This window comes from Amborella trichopoda, chromosome 5 (genome assembly GCF_054954075.1).
Source record: "Amborella trichopoda isolate Santa Cruz 75 chromosome 5, AtrichopodaSantaCruz75HAP2 v2.0, whole genome shotgun sequence".
Taxonomy (NCBI): Eukaryota; Viridiplantae; Streptophyta; class Magnoliopsida; order Amborellales; family Amborellaceae; genus Amborella; species Amborella trichopoda.
In genome coordinates this window covers 12,447,552-12,472,812 of record NC_142340.1, presented here as the reverse complement: position 1 = coordinate 12,472,812, position 25,261 = coordinate 12,447,552, and the positions used below count along the sequence as shown (strand labels likewise).

The 25,261-nt window shown below is 37.8% G+C and overlaps 1 protein-coding gene and 1 non-coding gene across 24 annotated transcripts in view; both read right to left on the bottom strand.

Moving 5' to 3' along the window:
• Positions 1–9,487: 9,487 nt before the first annotated feature.
• The window catches only part of LOC18443598 (Metallo-hydrolase/oxidoreductase superfamily protein), a 69,247-nt gene continuing 53,473 nt past the window's right edge, over positions 9,488–25,261 (bottom strand). For all 23 annotated transcript variants that reach the window (XR_016056005.1, XR_016056004.1, XR_016056001.1 and 20 more), the window contains one exon: positions 9,488–9,932. Coding sequence is in view for 16 of the 23 variants with exons in the window: in XM_088867486.1 (XP_088723612.1) it covers positions 9,766–9,932 (167 nt within the window). In the remaining 7 variants the exon portion in view is untranslated. The remainder of the gene's footprint in view (positions 9,933–25,261) is intronic.
• Positions 16,778–16,919, bottom strand: LOC148781963 (U4 spliceosomal RNA). The gene has a single exon (XR_016056725.1). It is a non-coding gene; the product is annotated as a U4 spliceosomal RNA (small nuclear RNA).

Genomic DNA, 25,261 nt, shown 5'->3' with positions numbered 1-25,261 from the left:
AAATACTATTTATATAATAAGGCTATTCGGGTCGGATCCACATGGACTCGGACCCAACCTATTAGGTCCAATTTTTGGATCCATACCCGGACTCAGGTCAGATCTAGACAACGATCCCAGGTCGGGTCCAGACAATGGTTCTTGTTCAGGTCCGGGTCTATTACCCCTACTCATATTTTCTAGAGGCAACCATCTCTATGGCGTTATAAGTGAAAATTTTCCTGAAGCCTATGGGACTCGGAAGAGAGAGAGAGATAGACTCGGGGCTGTTGGGTCCTTTTCATTTTGTGTGCGTGGTTAGGGCAAGCTTTTTGTTTTTTAAATGTATGTAGCTATTGCACGAAATACATTCAAATAAATATGTCGTTGAGGGCATGTTACTCTCAAAATTAAATTGCATATTTTTTTTTTAGAATGCAGATGGTCATTTCACAAACTACATTCAAATTAAAAATTAAATTGCACATTTTTTTATTTAAAATGCAGATGACCATTTCACAAACTACATTCAAATTAATCTGCCTTCAAGTGGCATCTGGCGGCTCACAATTACAACTTATCTAAATTCTCCGAACACTCTAGCCCAGTGTTTGTCTACTTTGGGCGAGCCAACCCAGACTCGCTTGGAATAAATTGGTGGTGAGCTCGAGTATCCCGAGTTTGGTGTTCCAGCTAGGAGAAATTAAAAAAAATTCAAAAAAGTTGTTTTTCAAAAAAAAAAAAAAAAAAAAAAAAAAAAGAAAGTTTTAAAAAATCTAAAAAAATAAGAAATTTAATTGTAATATGCTTCCTTATAACATTTTAAAAGGGATTGGAAGCGTTTTATCCATGAATAATTATTTTTACATCATCTCTTCTTTTTGAATTATTTATAAAATACCCCTAATCACAAATTGATTTTTTTCAAAATCCATTTGTTTACTACTACCTCATTTAGATGTACTTTATTTAATTTTACTTTAAATATATTTTTTGTATTTTTTTAGTTTTTTTTTTATACCGATGTTAATAAACTTCATTAATGAAAGGAAATTACATAAGTGAAGTTACATCTTCGAACACCAACAGTGATGGAAGGGTAGCACCCCTTTATGCAAGAGCATAAGCTAAAGCATTTGACTCCCTTTACACATAATGAAAGGTGACCCTCAGGGACCCACCAGATTTAAGGCTTGAAGCCGTACTAATTTCAACCGTTAAGGGACTCTTTGTTGCTTATTACACTATCTAATAACATTCAGCGAATTACCTTTCACATAACAAAAGCTTCCCAAGTTTTTTTTTTTAACAGTAGCTGTATTTGTTTTTTTTTTTTTTTTTGTTTAATAACCACTTTTTGGCCTGGTCAGACCTACTCGACTCCGGTCGAGTAACTCGGAACTTGGCTACTCTCCTTGGTGCGAAACACAACGTAAAACCTCCACTACTGAACCAGAATAGTGTTTAGGGCTTCATGACCATTTAGTCCTAGCATGGCTTTTGAACTACAATAATCGGTAGCGTAGACTGCTAATCCATGTGTAACAGAGCAAATAAGTAGTTCGCCTAATCAATAGACCTCCCTATCTATGGCAAAATCAATGATGCTTTTTTATCTTTCAAAATGGATTTCAAATACTAAGATCTATAGCTTATCTTCACTCTAAGACCTTTCTCTTATCACTCCTTAAAATCCCCTTCTCTCTCTAAACTTCTCCCTCCTTTCAAATCGCATCTGGGATGGCTGGACCTTATGCCACTTTGATTTGAGTGAATGTGGAACATTGTTGTCAAACACTCTAATGCAATTTGTCAATAATTAGGTGTCGTGTTTCTTGCTTAATTTTTTTTTTTTTTGGTAAAAAAAAAACCTTGTGTTTTGCCTAAAAGCTAAGGATAGAATAGTGTCTAGAGTCGAGAGTGCCAATGCATCAGAATTTGGCTGCATGCATAGAGACTTGGAGCATGGGAATTTGGTTGATGAGGGTCGCATGCATGGGGAGCTATGCATGGAAATTGGGGATCAAGGGTAGTATAGGAATTGATCTCTTACTTTAAGGGTAATTTAGTTTTTGTGTTAGGGTTTGGACGTGTTGAGCTTTATGTAATCTTCTATATGTTGTACTTTGAAGAATGTTAAATAAAATCTCCTTTAACACTTATTTGAGTTCTCAAGGTCATCTTGTTTTCACACATGCTATAGGTGGACCATTTTTTACACACTTTTAAGCAGAACTAGTGCTTGATCTCATATCACTGAGATATCTTCCATAAGTTCATCCAACAAAGCTTTGCATATACTCAAAATCTTGGCACTACGTACCCATACTATTTAAATTTGAAGTACTCATTTCACTTCAGTCCAACATTTTCTTTCCAGACTAAACACAAGCCAAACAAGAAAACTACAAACAAGTGAAATAAAAAGTTTTATACAAACCATGACAATATCAAAATGAACACTAAAGTAATACATAACACTCTGTCACATGGGCCCTTCCTTCACCAAACTTTGAACATTGTCCCGAAGAAAGTTTATGAGATGCTTTTGGGTTCACATCCTCTTGTGAATATCTCAAATTCAATTTCTCCATCTTGCCGTATATTCTCATTATGACCTTGCTTTGTGCTACCAAGATCTTTTATTACCAAAGTATGTGCCTCTTACCAACCTTCTTTTTCTTCTACAACCAAATTTATCTTTTCATTACAATTATGCTCCCCAATAGTTTATATAAATTTCCTTCTCGGACTCCATCATAACCAAAGCCCCCTTTGAAACTTTGAGCACTCTACCTTGCTCGGTAAAATTGTAGCTTTCCATATTTAGAGAAGAAAGTGAAATCAAACTCTTCTTTAAATCCAATAAATGTCTCACATTTTTAAGTATTCGAACCAGCCCATAATGCATCCTTATCCGAACCGAGCCCGTTCCGATTGTCTTGCTCATTGAGTTGTTTTCTATAGATGCTAATCTGCCTGCCCTCACATGGCTCATATGTATCAAACCTACGTAGGCATATACAATGTATGGCTCCTCTATCAAGCATCCGACTTTCATAATACATGAGATTGCATCCCACCATCAACACCTCCTCTTCAACATATCCAGATGTTGATTTTTCAACTTAAGGAGCCTCATTCTTAGCCTTACCTTGCCATTCCATTCCCAAAGCAGAGCCCATCGAGGGATTTAGCCTTTCTCTTTCTCAACAATTTTTCTTTATGTGGTCGGTCTTGCTACAAAAATAATAACCATTTTTTCCATAAGACCCACTCGACTTGGATCAGTTACTTGCGGAATCTCTTGATGAACCAACCCGTTCATCCAACTGGTCACTTGTCACAGAGACATCCATCTTGGAACCCATCAAATCATCCATTGGTATCTTATTTCGAAATTCATTGGTAAGAAGTGCACCACAAACCAAATTCAATTTGAGGAATGCTTCACTGTTACAACTCAAAGTAGTGACAAAATTATCACAAGACTCCGGCAACAAACATAACAACATCACCACCTTATCTTCCTCATATATCTTCACATTGATGCTTTAAGTTGACAAATTATATTGTTGAATTCTTTCAGGTGTCCTAACACTGTCAGACCTTCACGCATCCTCAAAGAGTAATTTTTTTTCTCTTTATGAAAATTCAACTTGTGAGGGACTTTGTTTGATACAAGCTTTCTAGCTTTGCCCATAAATCCACTGCCATCTTTTCCCTTACGATATTAAATGGTACTTTTTTCATTAAACACAACCGAATTGTAGTGAGGGCCTTCCTATCCAATTTTTCCCAATCATCATCCTTTATACTTTCCAATTTCTTGGATTTTCCTTGTAGTGCTTTATAAAGATCTTATTGTACCAATATATCGTAAACTTTTATTTTTCAAAGTTCAAGATCATTCCTTCCATCAAATTTCTCTATTTTGAATTTGTAAGTAGCTATTTTTTTTTAAATTACTCCATACTTACCTTAAGCTTTGATACCACTCATCAATCTATTTTCATACCGGTAGATCATCATCATCATCACCATAACCTTTTTCCAACCAATAGAGGTCGGCTAATGAATTCTAGTTCGTCATTCTACTAGATTCAAGATTCATGAAAAGTTTTACCTTTGCTTCCTACTTATCACAATCCACCTCCTTTAGCCAGGCTTGGGAAGGGTGAAGGGGAAGTTTAAGGGGCCCACCCGTCTTACAATTTTCACACCTATAGATATAATTATTTAATTTTAATTCATACTAGGATTTTTTGACATGACAAAAAAAATAGGTCTTATTGGATATATATAAAATAAAGAACCATAAATAAATCTCATTAAATATCTAAAAAGGCATAAATGCAAAAGTAGCACAAGTGAATGCATATCAACAACTTCCTCATGTCTAGCAATCAAAGAAAATAAGTATAACCAGATATATACTTGAAAAATTCTTGAAATAACCTTAGATGTACAGATTAATACTATAATATACTAATCAAAAGTAATTAAAACAGATCTATTGTCAATATCTTTAAATAATAAAGATTGAAGGGTTTTAGAGCTACTATATTTGCTACTTGCTGACGCAAAATCACTGTTAATTTATATTGAAAAAATGAATACTTTCTTCTCAATCACAATAATCTAAGTACTTTTAATGCATCATGTAGAAGAACACTCCTTTGCTTTCTTCTCTTAATTTTGAGCCTCTATGTTTACCTACTGTGCAGCAGCACAATAAAAATATGGAAAAAGTTTATGTAAGGGTGCTAGCTTGTAATGTAGAACTGCGGACGCCCCTCAAAAAACCATCGGAAACGGTAGTTTTAATGTTGAAAAACCCTTTGATTGATCATCTCGACATCGAGATATATGACTATGAAAAATAAAAATATTTTAAGTCTAAAAAATAGTGCATTTTACAACATATTATCTACACCGTCCATTTTCAAGATTTTCATATGTTTATAGATCTACTCGATTTTAACCTTTTTTGAAATTTTAAATTATATAATTAGATATAAAAATAGATTTTGAGTTAAACCTAAGAATATTTTACTTCAAAATTATATACCATGATAAAATTTGAAGGTGCCCCTTACCTCTACACCTACATATGCATCCGTATGCAAACTGCACCCTAAAAATATCTCCCTATTGAGAAGAAACCAATAATCATGGCAGCAATATAGATGTGAACCATATTCATATGTTCACAACTATCTGAATGCCCAATAATTATAGGGAGCGGAAGCGGCTCCGATTCCGGGAGCGGGAGGATTGGAGCGATGTTTGTCCAAAGCTCCGAAGCTCGGGGGAGTGAGTTCCAGTAAGGGTAAAAGTAGTGAATCGAGATCCCGTATGAACAGGGAGCGCGTTCCCAATACATCGGCATTGAGATCCCTATTTAACTGGAACGTTTTCTATGTCAAATGGGTTCGTGTTCCTATATTCATTAGGATCATGCTCCTATCAACAACAGGATCGCGTCTCCATTTAAGAATGACCGTGTTCCTATTTGGAATGGAGCGAGCTCCATTAAAGGAAGGATTGCGTTCTGTGTATAATTAGTCCACGCTCCCATTGCAGAAATCCATTTTTATGAAAATTTGGCTTATAATTATTTAATTTATTAAAGAAGTTTCTTTTAGGATGTTTCGATAAATAGGGATGGAATTCTGAGAATGTAGGGATCGCGCTCCTAAAACTCTGGGAGCAAGGATCTAATTTATTCAGGAACGAGATCCTAAAATTTAAGAAACGTGTTCCATGCAATATTGGGAGCAAGCTCCGTTGTAAATGGGATCAAGAATCCAAAAAATAGAAGAGCTTTCAAAAAGTAGGAAACGAGTTCCAATAGAGATCCTAACAACGGAGCGCCAGAGTTGAGTTCCGGAGCGGGTACGCCACCCTAGTTGGGCCCTCCCGGTCCCTATGGAATGCCCTGTTTCCATCACCATGTTCCAAATGGCAATGCCAAAAACTCAGACACCTAAACCTCCTAAAGGACAAACGCATTATAAACCTCACCGAAATTTCGGTACTACATTAAAGATGTTACATAGACCTATCAACAAAGAATACATTTTTGAGATGATAAATATACCTATAAGACCACTAAAATTATTCTTTATTGTAAGGAAGCTATGCCTTCCAATCGAAAATCTTGTGGCGCGTGTTACCAAGAACCCAGTGCTTTATAATCATGGAAAATTGTTTCATGCGAGCTGGACCCCGTTTCTACAATGTAGTCTAGAGGTATAAAGCATCGATCTTTAAGATGGATGCAAATAGGTGATCCAACAATTGTAACTAAAGATCCAAATATATTTTTAATGTAATTATTATTTCTAGTTTTTATTTTATTTATTTATTTTTATTTTTTCATATTCATGATCCCTATGTTAAAGATTATATACTTTATAAAAATTAGAATGAAATTATATTTAAAAATATATTTATTGCCACGCCTGCATTTCTTCATATGCGGGCTTAGCTGCATAAAAACCGGGTCCTTATAGTATAGATAGATATGAATGACTAAGTGAACTTGTGCTTTATATTATGGACACAGTTTTTATGCTGCCAGCCCACATTTTGTATAAATACGGGGTTGGCAATAAATACGTTTTTAAATATAATCTTTAACATGGTGATCATGAATATGAAAAAAAAAAATTTGAAAACTAGAAATAATAATTATATGGAAAATTGTATTATACAGGTAGGAATGCATTTCTACAATTTGCGGTCCAGATGAATAAAGCATCCATCTTAACGATGGATGCAAATCGGTGGTCCATCTAAAAACAAGTGTAACTAACGGTCCAAATGTTTTAGTAATATAATTATTATTTCTAGTTTTCAATTTTTTTTTTCATATTCATCATCTCCATGTTAAAGATTTTATATCCTTTAAAAATTAGGATCAAATTATATTTAGAAAATATATTTATTGCCAAGCCCGCATTTTTATAATATGTGGGTTGGCCGCATAGTAATCGCGTCCTATTTATATCAAGAAAACATTTGAACCGTTAGTTATAATTGTTTTTAGATGGATCACGTATCTGCATCCATCTTACGATGGATGCTTTATACCTCTGGACCGCATATTATAGAAATGAGGTCCAGCCCGAATGAAACAATTCTCCTTATATTAAAGTCATGAGTGACAGTGTCCCCACGTGTTGACAAAAAGGCCACATTTTGTAGTGACATTAGCCCTAGGTAAGACAAAAGACAACACTGGAATCCCTTTTGGATATTAAAATAATTTGATTCGCAAGTCACATATCCCCAAAGCCCAACCTATTGTCCAAGACGGATTAAACCTTATCCATCCCTGGGCTAGCTTGGTAGACAGAAAAATGGGAGGCCCACTCGCATGAAGCTGGATCCAACACTAGTAATCTGCCAAAGGCTGTCAATGGGCCAGACCTGGGCCCAGCCAGCCTTGGCCTTGGCCCTGGTCTGCCCATAGCCCCATAGTGTCGTGCTATGCCAGAGCAAAAACAAATGAAAACAAATAATTTTTAAAAAAAAGAAAAAAAAAAAAGGGTTGTGCTGGGCGAAAACCAGACTAGTATTGGCCCTCAGGATACAATTTGTCGCCTAAGCCCTACTTTTTTTTATGGTCTGGCTGATCAGGCTGGGTCAAGCTACCCGACCCATTACTAGCCCTAAATCTTACCCTCTACCCTCTCTTCACCAAGCCCGTGCTCCTTGCTCATGGGTTCAAGTACTTATGGAATCAATTGATTTTTCCGCGGCATCTCAAATCAAATGATATTCAATTGGAGTGCACAAGTTGGGTTTTAGCATCACAATTGACCAAACAAACATTTTACTGCTTTTTACTGTTATTTTCATTTTTCTTTGGATTGATGTGAGGGGACTAAGGATCCTTCTCAGAATATGATTATTGATGGATCTACAGTTATTAACAACTCTCAACGCGGAGAGATGAAATGGGGAGCACTTTCGACTCTACAACATCTCTTAGGACTCCAACCCCATAGGAAAAAAGAAAAAAAAAATCCAATTTTCCCTCCTCATTGAAGCTGAGTCGTATGTACCAACGGAACCAAAGTTGTTGACAACGACTCTAAACGCGGAGAGAGAAGACAAAAGGACTTCGGTCTTAAGACACGAACCCCAAAGGAAGAAATTCCAATTTCCCCTCATTGAAAATGAGTCCTATGGTAGGTATTTTACTATAGTACTATGAATTGAACTATTTAACATCTCATCCCATAATATTTTCGATCTAATTTTAAATGGCGGGGTTTGTATAAGGTGCCCACCAAGTAAGCCACACCTCTAAATTTTGTGGAGATGTAGTTTTGGTTTTGGTGTCTAACAACTTATGATAGATTGAAAATCTATTTTTATTGCTAGTTATAAAATTTCAAATTCAATGAATGGTACATATACAGACCTACAAATACTTGAAAATTTTGAAAAGAGACACTTCAGATAATTTGTTACAATATGTACAATTTTAGTACTTAAAATTCTTTCTTTCTTATACATGTTGAGGCAGAAATGATTAAATTGGAGGATTTTCCTCTCTTGAATAGGATTGATAACGTACACCTCACTTGTATAAGGTTGACACCTTGTATAAAAATTTTCCTATCTTTAATGCCATACTACTTTTTGATGACGCGCCAAATAGCCCATCAAATTACACGTCATTGTGAATTTTGCAACTCATCAAATCACAAATATGCTCAAATTATGTGGGGGTTGCACTTTCTATAAGGCCTAGGCATAATGAAAACAAAGTCAAGCCTCACCACGAGTCCTCATTCGAAAAGCCCTTTGGGCATCGGAAGTCTCCATGAAAGCTCTAAAAATCAATTTCCAACACTCATTATTAAATTTGAAAGTCAATAAATGGTACGAATAATGTGGATCTATGAACATTTATTTTTAAGGCAAAATGAACGGCCTAGATAAGATATTATAATATACACTACTTTTAAAGCTTGAAATCTTAATTTCTTTTTACAAACACAGTGATCAATGTCTAGATGATTGATTTGAAGGTTTGCCGATGCCAGATTTGCAGTTTTTGATGAGGTTTTCAAACCTCTCAAAACATTTTCCAATTATGTGATATGACAAGTTTTCCCTGTTCTGTTTGTGGGCCTACTTTATGCACCCACCCCTACAGTTGGCACAGTGGCCCAGAGGAAATTGTGGAGTGGGGATGTCATGCAGAGATTGGTGAGCGTAGTTCCATATATTCACATTCACCTGCTTTAACCTACTGTTGAAAATTTTGATGGATCAATCTCAACAAATAATCGTCCTCAAATCAACTTGTTTGCAAACATTCTTTTTCCCTTGAACTTCATGAAGGATTTTCTGAGCTGCAGGAAGTTTGAACAATCACAGAAGCCTTTACAAGACAATTTTCAAAAAGTGAACTTCCTGATGATGAAAGCCTAGTGTAGCAAGTTTCTGATATCAAAGTAGGGTAATAAATGTATGAAAAAATGGATTAGAGAATTCACTTGAAACATATAAAGCAAACCTTTCCATGCCAAAAGTTGACAACTCTCAATATTTCTCATCAGGGCCTCATGTCAGCGTATCTCCTCATCTTTATACCAATTGTCAAGAAATGTTAGCCATTTGGGTTCATGAGCCACCATTCAATGCCTCGAATGGAGAGACAAAATTCATATTACAATTGAATGGTTGAAAAGGCAATTTTACAAAATTTGGAGGTAGTTTAGGCTCGTTGTTGAGCTTCTGGCTACTTACCTGAATCATGATTCATATAAATTCTTTTGCAGATAATGGTTTACACCGTGATCCAAAACCCTCGAGGTTCACTGGTATCCTAAGGCCATCATAGCTCAATTGAACATCTAGGCCCTCTGTTTCCAGTAACTTCGCTAGATCCTGGTTTACTTTCTCATGGTCCATCAGATGCATCATTCCTTCACAACAACAAAATAATAATGTCAGCATATCTAGTTTTCCTCTACTCTTAATAAAACTATTGCATCAGAAAGATATAATCTAGTTAGGATTGGGCTCAAGACCAGGTGGTCAGGGTGGCAAGGCGTCACAACGTGATGTCATGAGTTCCAGTCCAACCACAAGATGGAGAACCCTTTCCCATTGAATTAACCAAAAAAACAAAAAGAGGATATAAGCTAGATTCTTTTCCCATCATTTGCACGTTACTCTTGGGAAGCAACTTGTAAGAAATTATTGAAGTGTAGATCCAAGTCAAAAGGAATTTAGGGATTAAGAAAAGAATCTATGGGTTTACTGTGATAAACAACAGTCTTCACTAAGATCTATCCCTATACATTGTTGCCTAAATTTTAAAATCACATTCAACTATTTTACTGAAGCACAATCACACATCTAAAGCATAGCAGATGAAGTCCTATTGGCCATTTTCCACGACAAAACCCTAACTGATTGAGATTGCTATCTTACAGAGTTGCCCACATTTTATGGGCATAAAGCACATAAGTTACATAACAATGCCTTCCCCAGGCATGAACAAATGATAATTGTAATCATTTACATTACCAAAAGATAGACAAAACACATAATGGTCTGATGAACCATCATAGAAGCCATAGAAATCCAGGGGAAAGAAGGAGACAGAATGGAAATCCTGAATGTTAAAAGAACAATAAGAACTCAACAACATGAGGGAGGATACATGACTATGCAATGTTATTTAGGAATCAAATTTCTAATTTGATTTGCTTCCTTTTTCTCAATGATCCATCAGAGCAATGAATGAATGATAACGAAAAATTATTCCAGTATAGAAATTCAATTATAGAGCAGAGAGTTTATTGCCGCTAAGTAAAAGATGTCTAATTTTTGAGCTCGTTAATGTCTCTATTTGTAATTAATTAAAATAGTAGGAATAGGATTGCAATTGAAATACACAACACAAGGCTTAGAGTTCCAAACCACCAGAGTAGAAGTAGAGCCCGCAAATTGTGCACTTTATAAAAGAAATTCTAACGGTCTCTGTTCAAGACATTCCACTGAAATGACAGTGTTAAAACCATTCATGGTTTTGGTGCAAAATAGCATGTGCTCATACTAAAAAATGGTTAATACAAACTGACAGTTATAGACGCAGTTCTATACTCCCTCTCCCTAAGCTCTTCAAATTTTTCTCTATCATCATCATCATTTTAACCTTTTCTCAATTAATTGGGATCGGCTATATGACTCCTGGTTCTCCATTTTACTCTATTAAAGGCCATATCCTCAGTGAGGCCATAAGTCCTCATATCTTTTCGGACTACTTCCAACCACATGCTTTGGGCCTACCCCTTGCTCTTTTCAGTCCTTCCACTTGAACTAACTCGCACCTCCTAACAGATGATGTACTTAGTCGGTGCCACACATGGCCAACCCTAAGTCTAGTCTCTCTCATTTTATCGCCTATTGGTACCATGCCTCAATTCTTTCAAATAGATTCATTTCAAATTCTATCCCTTCTTGTTTTGCCACTCATCCATCTCAACATCCTCATCTCCGCTACACTCATTCTATGGGTATAGTTTTTTTGTCCGTCTAACATTTCGCCCCATAGAGCAAAGCTGGTCTCACCATTGTCCAATAGAAATTGCCCTTCAGCCTCACTAGTATGCGACGATCACATAAAATTCCACTTGCACATCTCTACTTCGCCCACCCAGCTCTAATTTTGTGTGGGGACATGTTCCTTGATCTCTCCATTTTTCTGGATTATCGACTCAAGATATCGAAAGTGTGGTCTTTTTTGTACTTCTTGGCCGTCAATCTTGACTACTTCCTCATCTCTACTCCTATTATTACTAAACTTGCACTCCATATACTTTGGCTTAGTTCGGCTAATTTTAAAACTTTCGGATTCTAAAGCATCCCTCCAAAGTTCTTTGTGTTGATGCTGTTTCGGGTCTCATCAATCAAAACTATGTCATCTGTGAACAATAAGCACCACGATACCTCATCCTGCATGTGCCTAGTTAAGTTGGCCATAACTAAGACAAAGAGGTACAGGCTCAATGCCCACCCTTGATGTAGACCTATTGTCACTGAAAACTCAATCGTCTCTCTACTAGTTGTTCGTACACTAGTTAGCGCTCCATCGTACATATCTCTCATCAAGTCGATGTAGTTTCTAGAGACATCGTTCTTTTCCAACACCCGCCAAATCAAATCTTGAGGTACTCAATCATAAGATTTCTCTAAATCAATAAAGACCATGTGGGTGTCTTTTTCCTTGACCCTAAACTTCTCAATCAATTGCCTAAGTAGAAAAATAGCCTTAGTTATTGACCTTCCTGACATAAAACCAAATTGGTTTTTCAGATACACTCGTTTCATGCCTTGGTCATTGCTCAATGACCCTCTCTGAAAGCTTCATAGTATGGCTCATAAGCTTGATCCCTTGATAGTTTGCACAATTTTGTATGTCTCCTTTGTTCTTGTAAATACAATGATCCAAAAAGTGGACCGCCCAGCGCCTAGGCGGCCAAACTGGGCGACTGCCTAGGCAAGCGCCCAACACCCAGTCTTGGGCGGCCACCCAAGGCCTGCGCCCCAGCCAGAGGTGGAAAAGGGTTTCGATGGGGGCATTTTCTATCCATTTTTTTTGTACTAAAGAGCCAAAATTTTGGATTTTAGGTTCATTTGAAACCTAAAACTTATTGGAGCCCATTTTAGATAGAGAAAGCCCCCAAAACACTAGCTTTTGGTGAATTCTTTAGGATCGAAGGGTTTCTCAAAGTTAACAAAAATTGATCAAAATATCACCCATTGATATTGGATTTAATTTTTGATATTTTACAAATCTATTGGGGGTTTTTTTAGAAGATTTTGAGTCTAAAGCATCTTTGATTTGGAAGTTTGAAGATTGAGCAATCAAACTCAAAGTGATTTTTTTTATTGCTTTAGAAAATTGCATTATTTTTTAGATGTCTTCTTTGGGATCTAATAGGAGTGGTGATCCCGTTTGGAAATATAGCTATAATCCATATCCTAATGATAAAAATTGCATAAGATGCAAGTTTTGTGATAAGGATACAAAATGGGGCATAAACCGGTTCAAGAAACATCTTGCCGGTATCAGGGGGGGATGTCACCCCATGTGAAAACACTCCTGATGCTATTAAAGAGGAAATAAACAATTTTTTGAGTATGGTAAAAATGAAAAAAGATGAGAGATTTGCCTCTATAGCAGATATTAGGTTTGGAGTTCGGGTCAATTATGATGATGATGATAGTGATGAGGATAGAATTGGGGAGGGATGTCAAGAGGTTGAACAATCCATTATTAGGGGAAAGGGGAAGGGAGTTGTAATTGCTTCTGGTTTTGGTTCTGGGACTAAGAAGCCTCGGGTTAGAGGGCCTATGGATAGTTTTTTACCTCGACCTGACCCTGAGGTTGCAGAAGAGAAAACAAAGAAGCAAACCACCATTGAAAATAAAATCAAGAAGAGAGAGATAGAGCTGCTTATTATCATGCTACATGATTTTATGAGGCGGGCATTCCTTTCAATACCGCTTGCTTAAGCATCTTCTATGCTGCAGTAGAGGAAATTAGCTAATTTGGCCCTAGGATGAAAGCCCCAACCCCATATGAGCTTTCAGAGCCTTTTTTAAAAAACACGGTGAGTGTCAAGAAGGAAGTTGTAGAAGTTAAGAAGGATGCATGGGCTCAGTATGGGGTTTCTATTATGACTGATGCTTAGAGTGATTGGAAGAGAAGAAGTCAGATGAATTTGCTTGTGAATTGTCCTTTAGGGACTGTTTTTTTGAGGTCTATTGATGCCTCTGATCATATCCATGATGCCATTACATATTTCAAGTTATAGAGAAGGGAATCAAGGACGTTGGGAAGCATCTTGTTGTAAAGGTTGTCACAGACAACGCTGCTCCTAATGTTGTTGCAGCTAATTTGTTGCACATAGCTAATCCTAGATTCTTTTGGACACCATGTACAGCACATTGTATAGACCTCATGCTTAAGTCTCTTGGCAGTTTAATCAAGATATCAGGTGCAGTGAAGAAGGCCAAGTTAGTTATTAATTTCATTTATAGCCACCATCTCATCCTCAGCATGATGCGTAGCTTTACAAAGAAGAAAGAGATTGTAAAGCCCGTGGTCACGAGATTTGCGACCTGGTACTTATGCCTAGATAGTATACATTTGAGGAGAGTGCAGTTGAGGCAGATGTTACCTTGAATGATTGGAGAGCATGCAAGTTGTTTAAAGATCAGGTTGGGAAGAAGGTGAGAGATATTATCTTTTTTAAGGCTTTTTGGCAAGGGGTGAAGGGCGCTCTTAAGGTATTTTTTCCTCTTATCAAAGTCCTTCGCATGGTTGGTAGTGACAAGCCTTCTATGAGCTACATATATGAGGCTGTGGAGAAATGCAAAAGAGAGATAGCCCAAAATTTCAATGATGACGAAACTCGCAACAAGCCTGTTTGGGAGATTATTATTGATGAGAAGTAGGATAGGCAGCTACATCGGCCATTGCATGCAGCTGGTTATTATTTGAACCTAGCTTTTTTTATGTTGACAAGGATATACACACAAATGACACAATTATGACTGGATTTAATAAGTGTGTAGATGTGCTAGTCTCTCGATCCTGATATCCAAGATATTATATGCACTGATAAGCTGATAAATTACAAGTGCTCATTAAAGTCTTTTGGGAGTTCAATGGCGATGAGGCAAATAGCCAAAATTGATCCAGGTATTAATAATATTCTTAACTTCATCAAGTTCAAGTAATCAAGTAATTTTATTATTTATTTATGATTTTTTTTATATCTTTGCAGCCCATTGGTGGAGCCAACATGAGTGTAGTTATCCACATTTACAAAAGTTGGTCATTCGGATCTTAAACCTAACCACTTCTTCATCCGGTTGTGAGCGCAATTGGAGTACTTTTGAAGGGGAAGAGTAATTTGTATAATTTTATAAATAATACATGAACCATAGATATTTTATTTTAATTAGTTTCATTTGATTTTGTTAGATTCATACAAAGAAAAGGAACAAGCTTGAATCAAAGAGGCTCAATGACCTTGTTTATGTCAAGTACAATCGATTCTTGAAGGACAGGTTTGCTAAAAAAGATAAGAGAGACCCCATTAGATAAAAAAATATGGACAATGCGATGGAGTGGTTAGTTGATGATGATGAAGTCGAGGGGCATGAAGGATTGACATGGGACATGGTTATGGATGCTTCAAGGACATCAGCTGACCCTCCTAGGGCCACTAGATCTTTTACACAGAGAACAAGCGTGGAGGAAGAGGAGAAAGAAGAGGCCGATTCAAAAGAGACAGAGGAGGGCGAGGATGACCAATATGTCGACGAGAGTGACGACTCTGATGAATATGATGCCAATACAGCTAATCCTAAATTTTTTGATGATGAATGAATGATGAATGTTGAATAATTATTAAACTTTGATTGAAGTATTGAACTATTGAAGATTCTTTTGAGTCTTCAAGTATTACTTTCATAATTCAATTTTTCTTTCTTCCTCATGGTGGTGTACTGCAGTACTGGTTTGATACTATTTGGTAACTTGGTTTGGTAATTTGGTTGGTTGGTAAATTTTAAGTTTTAATTGGATATGGAGTATGAACCGACTTATGGATTATGGTTATTCTTATGGAGTGTGTGCTAAATGCTAATATGTAGTATAATTTGAATTATGATGTGCCCTAAATACCTAATTTTTATTTTTTATATAATATATATAACTGACATAATCGCAAAATCCTTTTTGGATTCAACTGGGCCGCACAGGTTCTGGGCACCCGCCTAGGCGCTGAGTGCCCTAGACCCCCCAGGCCGCCTAGGACCCGCCTAGCACTTTTTGAAACACTGTGTAAATAGGTACTACAATACTTTTCCTCCATTCGTCTGGTGTTTTCTTTGCTCTCAACACCTTGTTGAACAGCTTTGTCAGTCAGTCAATGCTAATTTCCCCCATACATTTCCAAACCTTTATCGGGATACCATTTGGTCCTAAAGCCTTTTCTATCTTCATCCTTTTCAAAGTTTCTTTCACTTCCGACATCCTAATTCTACAAATGTATCTATGACCTCCGCTGTCATTTGTACCAACAATCCCTTCTACCACTATGTTTCCATTGTGTTCCTCATTTAATAATTTTTTAAATAGACTCCACCTTTCGTTGAGCTCGTCATCCTTCACCAAGACCCTTTGATCCTCACTCTTAATGCATTTAATATGGTTTAGATCCCTACACTTTTTCTCTCTTATTTTTTCTATTCACCTTCTCTTGTTCCCAGTTTATTGTGTAGATTATCATATTCTTTAAGTTTAGCTTTACGTACTATTTGTTTAGCATTTTTCTTAGCATTTTTATATTCTTCTAAATTTTGATCGTTTCTTTTAACTGCCAAGTTTTATAACATGATCATTTTTCACTAATGGCATTCTAAACCTTATCATTCCACCACCAAGTGTCCTTATCGAAGGTTTTTTTCCGTCAAGATTCTCCTAAAACTTCTTTTGCCACTTTCTTGATACATTCAGCCATCTCATTCCATATTACATTGACATCATGTTCAAAATTTCATTTTCCTTCTTCAACTAATTTATCCCTAAATAAGTCTATTTTCTCATTTTCTAAATTCCACCGCCTAATTCTTGGACGCCCATTACTTTCACCCATTCTCCTCCATGTCTTTATGCAGATGTCCATGACCACAAGCCTATGTTCGGTAGTCAAACTATCTCCTGGGATAACCTTGCAATATTAAAGGTTGTTCACAATGACACCTTGGCAAAATGGTAATTCACTATATTAAAGGTAATTCACTATGTGTGGAAATAGTTTTCAACCAGCAATTGACGCGCCTCGGTTATGCCTCACTAGCTGCATCATTGCCCCAAGGGCAAAGATAAAGGTAATTCACTATGTTGGGTAGTCAAACTTCAAATTCACTACGATAATAAATGTAATTCACTATGTTGTGTAGTCAAACTTCAAATTTTTCTCTATATTAAGGTAGTTCACTACGCTACCTTGGCAAAATGGTAAACGACAAGTCTAATTTTGTCAGCAGCAGAAAAGATATTTGAGGTGGTTTAAAGGTGAGATTTTGAATAAAACTCCATATCATGTCAAAAACTTAGAATGAACAGTAACTTGCAAGGGTAAGCAGATCAAAACCGTTGAGATGTAATTTTTCAATTTTAATCAAATCGGCATTAACATTGGCACAAAATAAGGGTAGATTAACAGATGACAATTGGAAGCATACTGGCCACATGATTTAGAAGATCATCATCATCATCCACGCTTTATCCAAATTATTTAGGGTTGGCACATGATTTAGAAGATGCAGAGCGAAAAACTCATTGGACTAGTATATCATTTCCTGAAAAGGAAAATATAACAAGGAACTATTTCTGAAAAAAGATCATCTTAGAAATCAAGCAAATTTAGTTCATTTAGTTTCAGTTGACGATTGCTCCTAACCTTAATGATGGGCAACAAAATAAGACATCAGGAAAACATAAAATCGGTATCAAGAAATGTATTACTTAGATTAACATCGATATCAAGAAAGGTATTACTTAGATAAATTGACAAGTAATTACTTACAAGATCTTTAGGATGCAAAAATAACTTGAATGGCTATAATTCAGATGCGCATACGTAGATTTTACTTGTTAGACGTCATAAAAATGCCTAGTGAGTGAATGTTGAAGTGGCAGTGAGGCAGTCGAGATTTTCTAATAGTGCTAGCCAAATGTGTCTTATCGTTGTGGATGTGAAGGTTACTCCAATCGATATACTGTTAAATTAGTAAAACTTTAAACAGTAGCCAGCCAGTCTTCATATATCTGATTGTTATTCTGGAGTTTAAAAGAAGAACATCTAAACTAGACATTAAACATAATAACTGTTGCTTCCGAATATTTGTCTTGCATGGAAGAAAGACAGTAGTCACTTGGAGAATTGAGACTCTCCTTGGAGGATTTTGGGGCTCTTAAAATGAAGTTAGCTGGCTAAGTACACAAGAATCATTGCAAGGGATGGTAAATGACAAGAGTAATGAGGATCATTTTCGTGCTTGGCATATATTTGGGAGCAAACAGGATAACTAGAAGAGAAACAATAAGATTTTTCAAGTGTTCCTATAAATGATCACTCCTTTGGAGATTTTATAAAGGGATTTTTTTTTTTTTTGAGAATGTTGACGTTTACTTATAGTAATAGGGGAGCACAATTTTATAAAGGGATGTTGTCCTTTGTAACTTGCATAGACCTGATATGGCAGGCAACAAAGCAAAGGTCTTCGAGTATTCATTGGATGGGTGTCAATGGGGCTTTTTTGCTAAGTTCACATATGGGAAAACATTCAAAATCCAAGTACGGAAAGGGTAGACAAGGATATTCCAAGGAATTATGTAGGTATTATGTCAGGATCAATTGGGTTCAGGAGTAAGAAATCAACAATAGTACAGGGTTCCTTATATCAGATTCCTAAGTAACAAAGATGCCGTAAAGTTTTATGCTTCTCATAGCTCAAAAGGGAAACCAGACCGACAGGTTTTTGTTACAACTTTCGACAATGAATATGGAAATTCTGGACAGCTATAGAGTTGACGACTCCCTAAGGTCCAAGTTCCTCACTCGTTCTCATACAAGTATTTTATTGTTTTTCTTGAAATGAATCATTGATATTTGTTCACAACCTGCTTTCAAAGGGGGAAACCACCTGAACATATTTCGACGGCTTAACAACGACACTTTTGTGGCTGTTGGATGGAATGGCCGTAAATATCTCAATAACATCATAAATATATATCAATAAAACCATGTGGTGCACCTTGATTAGCCTAATCTAGTGTCTACTATTGATTTCATTCAATGAACCCAATGAAAATTGGAAAAAAGTGCATCATACCTTTTGGTTTCTTTGCTTTTAATTTCCTTTTCTTCTTCATTTGATGTCATATTTATTTTTAAGAAAATTTGAAATTTCTGAGCACCTATGGAATATTTGGTGAATTGACAACCAAAACCTAGAGGCCAGTTTGGTTGGACAATATTGCTGGATTCATTGAGTGAATCCCAATTCAGCAGAAACACAAAAACATAAGAATTGGATAGAGATTACATACCCTTTTCGAAATCAATTTCCCTTCTCTGGTTGCTACTGATCTTCTGCTTTCTTTCGCATGCCTGTGGCAGTTAGCTCTAGGATCAAACAATTAATGAGAAGGTTTTTCTGGTCGGGTGATGGAGCCAGCAACAAATTCCACTTGCCTGCATGGGACAAACTTTGCCAATCAAGGCAAAGGGGAGGATTAGGGATCAAAAACCTCAGAACCCAGAATTTACACCTCCTTGGTAAGTGGTGTTGGCGCATGTTGAACCTGAGGAATCAGTTATGGATAGATATTCTTAAGCACAAGTATCATCTTCCTAGAAAACCGTGGTTACCAAACTGTAGGACCAACTAAAGATCCTCAGGCATTTCGAGGTCGATCTGCTCAACCTTCCACACCTTTAAGTCACGAATCAGATTCCACCTGAGATCAGGGAATCACATCCTATTCTGGCAAGACCTTTGGTTAGGCCACACCCCTCGCAGGGAAAGGTTTCCAGACCTTTTCTCTCTGACCCAAGATCAAGGGACCTCTATTGTGGATGAAATGCTTTTGACTGGCTCCTCTTGCTCGTGGAACCCAACATTCAGAAGAGCTCTTAATGATTCGAAGTTTGCGAGCTTCACAACCTTAGCGACAGATCTATACGCTTACTTCCTTCTACCAACTGGTTCTGATTGCACGATCTGGACACCCGCACCCTCTGACCTCTTCTCGGTGTCCTCTTTCTATCACAGCCCTTCTCGATGTCCTCTGGCCTTAGCCGCTCAAGCCTGGGACTCCTTCGCCCCCCCCAAAAATTCAGATCTTTATGTGGTTGGCTCTCTCCCAGAGAGTCCTCACAGTAGATCAATTGCAGAGAGGGGGCATTCTGATACCCAATCGTTGTGTCTTGTGCCTAGCAGCTGAAGAAACAAACAATCACCTTTTGTTGCATTATCCCTTTGCCTTCAATCTGTGGGGGGCAATCCTCAAACTCTTCAACGTTCAATGGGAACTACTGCCTAAGGTAACATCCATCTGTTCGTCTATCAAACCCTATCCCTGGCCAATAGCAGGGGTATTGCTCTGGGAATCCAGAGTGGAATCTGCTCTATGGGCCCTATGGATTGAGCGTAACAATAGAACTTTTGGGGGGAGTACTTCCCTTGGAACGAAGTGTTCGAAAAGCTCAAGACCACAATCATCTTCTGGGCAACCAACCATAGCAGCTTCAAAGGAATTCCAGCATCGGCTTTCACTCTCGATTGGAGCAGTGTCCTCCAAGTCAACAGAGTGCGTTTGTCCAGGACCACAAGGTAGAAGCTCCCCAAGACAGGAGAGCTCAAACTGAATTTCGATGGCTGTTCCATCGGGAACCCGGGCCCATCAGGTGTAGGAGCCATTCTCAGAGACCACCTTGGTTCTACACTGGCCACTGTTTCCAAACATATTGGCCACACCAACTCTATGGAAGCCGAAGCCCTCGTGCTTTTGGAAGACCTAAAACTCATTCAACCGTTCAACTTACACTCCTTAGTGGTGGAAGGTGAATGCAAGAACACCATTTCTTGGGCACAAAGACTTTCTTGTTCACGTTTGACGAGATTCATCACCTTTGCAGGAATATGTCTGTCGTGTGGATGCATACTTGGAGGGAAGGAAACCACGAAGCTGATACGCTCTCCAAAGAAGCAGCTATGTTGGTGGACAACTAATTTTTGGTGTTTACTTTTTTTGGGCTGTTATTTTTTGTTCATCGAACGGACCTATTTATTAGGTTGCTACCCTGTTGTAACCTCCTAAAAAAGGAAGTGTTCCGGCCTCTTATTTTATTTCCCCTTGAGCATCCTTTTATGTGGATCACCAAGGTCTTTTGTACTCTACTTTCCCCACTATCAATTCAAGGTTAACATTTTCAAAAAAAGAAAAAATACTATCCCCTTGGGAAACAAACCGAATGTCCTATTGACGAGGGTCAGAACATGGACATTAGCCTCCTCTAGTCCCAGGAGTGTAAAGCATATAACAAAGCAACATAGTCTAATCAAAACCAAACAATCATCCAGAGGACCTTTTACCTAAAATGCTCATGGTGATGTTATTCTCCATCAAGTGCTTACGCCTCCCACCGGAACAAGGGAAGCTAAACGCATCTACCTCCCTTATGTGTTTTGATGCTCCCAAACCCATAGTCCAACTAATGCAAAGTGAATAAGCATCCATTACCAAGTGCATAAAGTAGCATAAATAGTGGAGTAAATGGTTCGTGCCACATTCAACTTAGAGCATTCACGAGTGAGTGGCAGATCTATCCCCAATCGTAATGGTGAAATCTCACTGTTTACCATTGGGTGCTTCACTTGCCTCACCTTCATTTTGCCCTTGGCAACCTCAACTTCCATTTCGTCATTTCCTCTTGGGAATGTTGCCCTTAGGCTTGCTCTTGGGATTGTCACTTCCCTTGAGTCTAACATGGCAAGCATGGCGCTGCCACTATCACTCACATACAGTGTTGGAAAAATTGAACCAAAACGGTTAACCAGATATGAGCCTGAAAGCGATTCAACCGGCCTACCGGTAAACCGGCCGGTTCAACCGTTCTAACAGGGCAAGACTCGAGCGGTCAAAAAAGCGTTAAGAAATACAAAAAATACAAAAAAATCTACTAAAATATGAAACGTTATATTTAAAGAATGATTGAACAAAACACATCCAAATGAAGTTGAAAATTAATGAAAAGAATGACTTTTAAAGAATTGATTTCTGCCCAGGGGTATTTTTGAAAGTTTCTAAAAAAGATGAGAAAATGTAAAAATAAATATTAATGGGTTCCGATTATTGCAATAATGATGAAAAACATTAAAAATAAATTACAAAAAAATCCCTTGTTTTTTGAGATTTTATATAATTTTGTTTTTAAATACCCGACCGGTCACCAAAACAGGCCGAAACCGGAACCGCCTAGTTCCAATCTAACTCGGCGGTTACTGGTTAGAACAAGAAATTTTCCAACAATGCTCACATAGCAGCGCCTTGCCACTAACTCCAGATGTTGAGATTAGTGATGCTCCATATCCTCAATATCACCATTCCCAAGATGAGAAAGTGACCAACGCACAACCAGTATCTATTGCTTCACTTAAAACGATGCCAGCAACAATCATGTCACAGATTTCTATAACATTTTTCTCAAATGCTCCATAGTGGAGACATGTGGTGGCACTTCATATACATTAAATGCTCACATGAGTGCGCGCAATGGGGAAGCTGAGGTACCAGCAAACTAGAATTGCAAGGTTTGTTTTATATCCCTGGCTATAGGAAAACTTTCAAACTAAATCCATTTAGTCATTGTAGATGCTACTCATCATAAAAGTGAGCACAATGATCATTATTGATCCACATTTGATAAGTTATCCATCTCTTGACTAGCTGATATTGTATACCCTTCCTCAGGGGGGGTGTATGTTAATGGTCAGGCTCCCCAATATTGCTTGCTTATCAATTGGGTACTAGAAAACATGTATCAAAATTCCCATCGTCTCGCATTTCCCTTCTAAGGATTTCAACAATCAAAATCTTTTGATGCACTAGCAGTCTATGTCCATGAAAATAAAAAAGAAATTTACAGTGAATTATATGGATATCTAGGTTTGTTTTCATCTTCATCCACATGTGTATCATCAATCCTAGAATTCTCTTGAATCTTCAGGAATCAAAACAGTCATACATCCAAAGCAACCCAAAGTGAAAAATTTTGTGCAGCCAGAAGGGGCCAGAGCTACTAATCAGCATTGAGACGACTTGGAAGTAAGGCTTTCTAATCTCGTCATCAAGTGAGTGCTTGCATCCCAAATGCAAACCCCACTATAGTGCAAACTAATTGTAGTGACTATCCAAAGCAACACACAATCGGATTGCCTACGATTTACCAACATTGATGGCATATAATGGGGATCCTAAAACCACATCTCAAACTTTTTGGAAAGGGTTATAGGAGCACAATCAGCACATTGGACCCTGCCGGTTGCACTCTACTTTGCAAGCCACCCTAAAAACATATATTATATGTCAAAAAGGGATGCACAGATGAAAAGTTATGCCCTATGAAAATTTTGGATCTAAATCAACTTATATGAGGTCGCATAGTATGCCAGTAAGGCCGAGGGACAGCACAGTTTCTGTGCTGCTGCAAACACAGTTTCTGTGTGGCTGCAAACACCAGAGAAGCAAAGGCGCAGATATTGCGCAGCCACAATGTCAAAAAAACAGTGCGGCCTCACATGTGCTATACCACGTGTGTGGTCCCAAACGTGCCAGTCCACAAGTGTGGTACCACACATGCCCCTCCACGTGCAAGGTCCACCGGTGCCAATTCACACAAGTCTGGCTTTTGTCATGCAAAAATGTGCCTCCACCGATCTTTTTCTTTTTTCGTTTTATGATGGCGTTAGACCTTGTGCACATGCGAGACCACCTCGTCTAAGTGGTCCATGAGACACCAAAGCTCTGTGGTCAAGTGAGACCACCTGGGCATTGTGGTCAAGCAGGATCACCTGCACACAGTGGTCTCATAGGACCATCTATGTGCAATGCCTCAGAACTGGGCATTGATGTACCACCAGTGCGCCGCATGGACCACCAATACCATGATTGAACACGCAGTCCAGACAGTACCCAAACCCTTCAAAAGCCCCTTTTGCGCCCGATTCATGCATGCCTAGCATCCGTGTGCACACCTCGACACCTTTTTATAGGAATATCCCATGAGGGAATCCTATACAAAAGAGGAGCTATTTTCTAATAATGGAAAATATTCCTCTAGCCAATTTTATCCCCAATTGGAAATCCATATAACATAGTATCCCTTTCTTTTCTTTCTAACATGCAGAAGTCCAGCCAATACCATGGATGTCCTTCTCTCTATTAACCACTAAGAATATCAGAAAGTCCATGGAGGTCTCTCTACCCATAGGGGGCGAACTCCAAATCCAACACATGTTAGTCATCAAACCAAGCCACCCCATTTGGGATGGGGGCAAACCACTTTCTAAAATTTTACCCCTTCCTTAATAACTCCTGTCTAGAATACAACTGTCACCAATTTGCAGTATATAAATTTGCCACACTAAATACTGCGTAATGAGCCAGATGCATACAACATCACACTATCTACAATTTATACATGATGCAAACAGGCTCAAAATTAAATCAACAATAGCTCACTTAGCAGAATGGGGTTCCACGTAGCAAAACCAAGTAATGGAATGAAGTTTGATGAGAAAAAATATTCCAAGCGTCCTCCATACCACGTATATTGTGAAAACAGTCTCAGATGATATCCTAATTCATTTCTTTCATGAGCGGATATATAAAGAAGAATATTAAAGAAAGATATCCTTGGTAATTTCCAAAACAAAAGTGGCATCAAAACATGTGAGAGATCATAAACATTAGATACAAGCCAATGAGATATTTCACTCCTTTAAATCCTTAGAATTGGAACATTGACCCAAATTGCCAAGGCAAACAACAAAAATTCTTAGTTAACTATCTAGATATAGAAACGCTTCCACACTTACAAGGAGAAAATTTAAAAGTGGCATTAGAAATGTTGATCAATGTTCAAAAATTCTGGCACCTCGCAGCCTAAGCAGTCAAGGTCCCCCTCTGAATCAAACCAGCCTTGGCGGGCGAATAATTTGGCCATGTGGAAAGACACCCACCTAGTGCTTCAGTGCCTAGATGGGCAGCTCGATGGCCCATGGCCGACGGCATAAACAAACCCTAGGGCAAGGGAAGAAACGGTTATTTCCTTTCCCCCCCTCCTTTTCTTTCAGAGGGGGGGAGGAAACGGGTTTTGGCAGTGTTTTTTTCTTAGCAGCGTTCTCCCCAAAACCCTTGTGCTTGTGTTTAGAGAGAAATCTACATAAAACAACAGATTTTTGAGATTTTTCAAGAAGGACATGGTTTTTGATAATTTCAATTTAATGCAAAAAATTAAGAATAGAAGGCGATGGTTTTTTAGACTTGAATTAGCGAAAAAAGAGGAACCATAGTTCACCAATTCAAGACTAGTTTGATTGAGCTTTGAAAGGTTAGTGTATTTCAATTTTTGGCTTAGGGTTTGGTGATATTAGT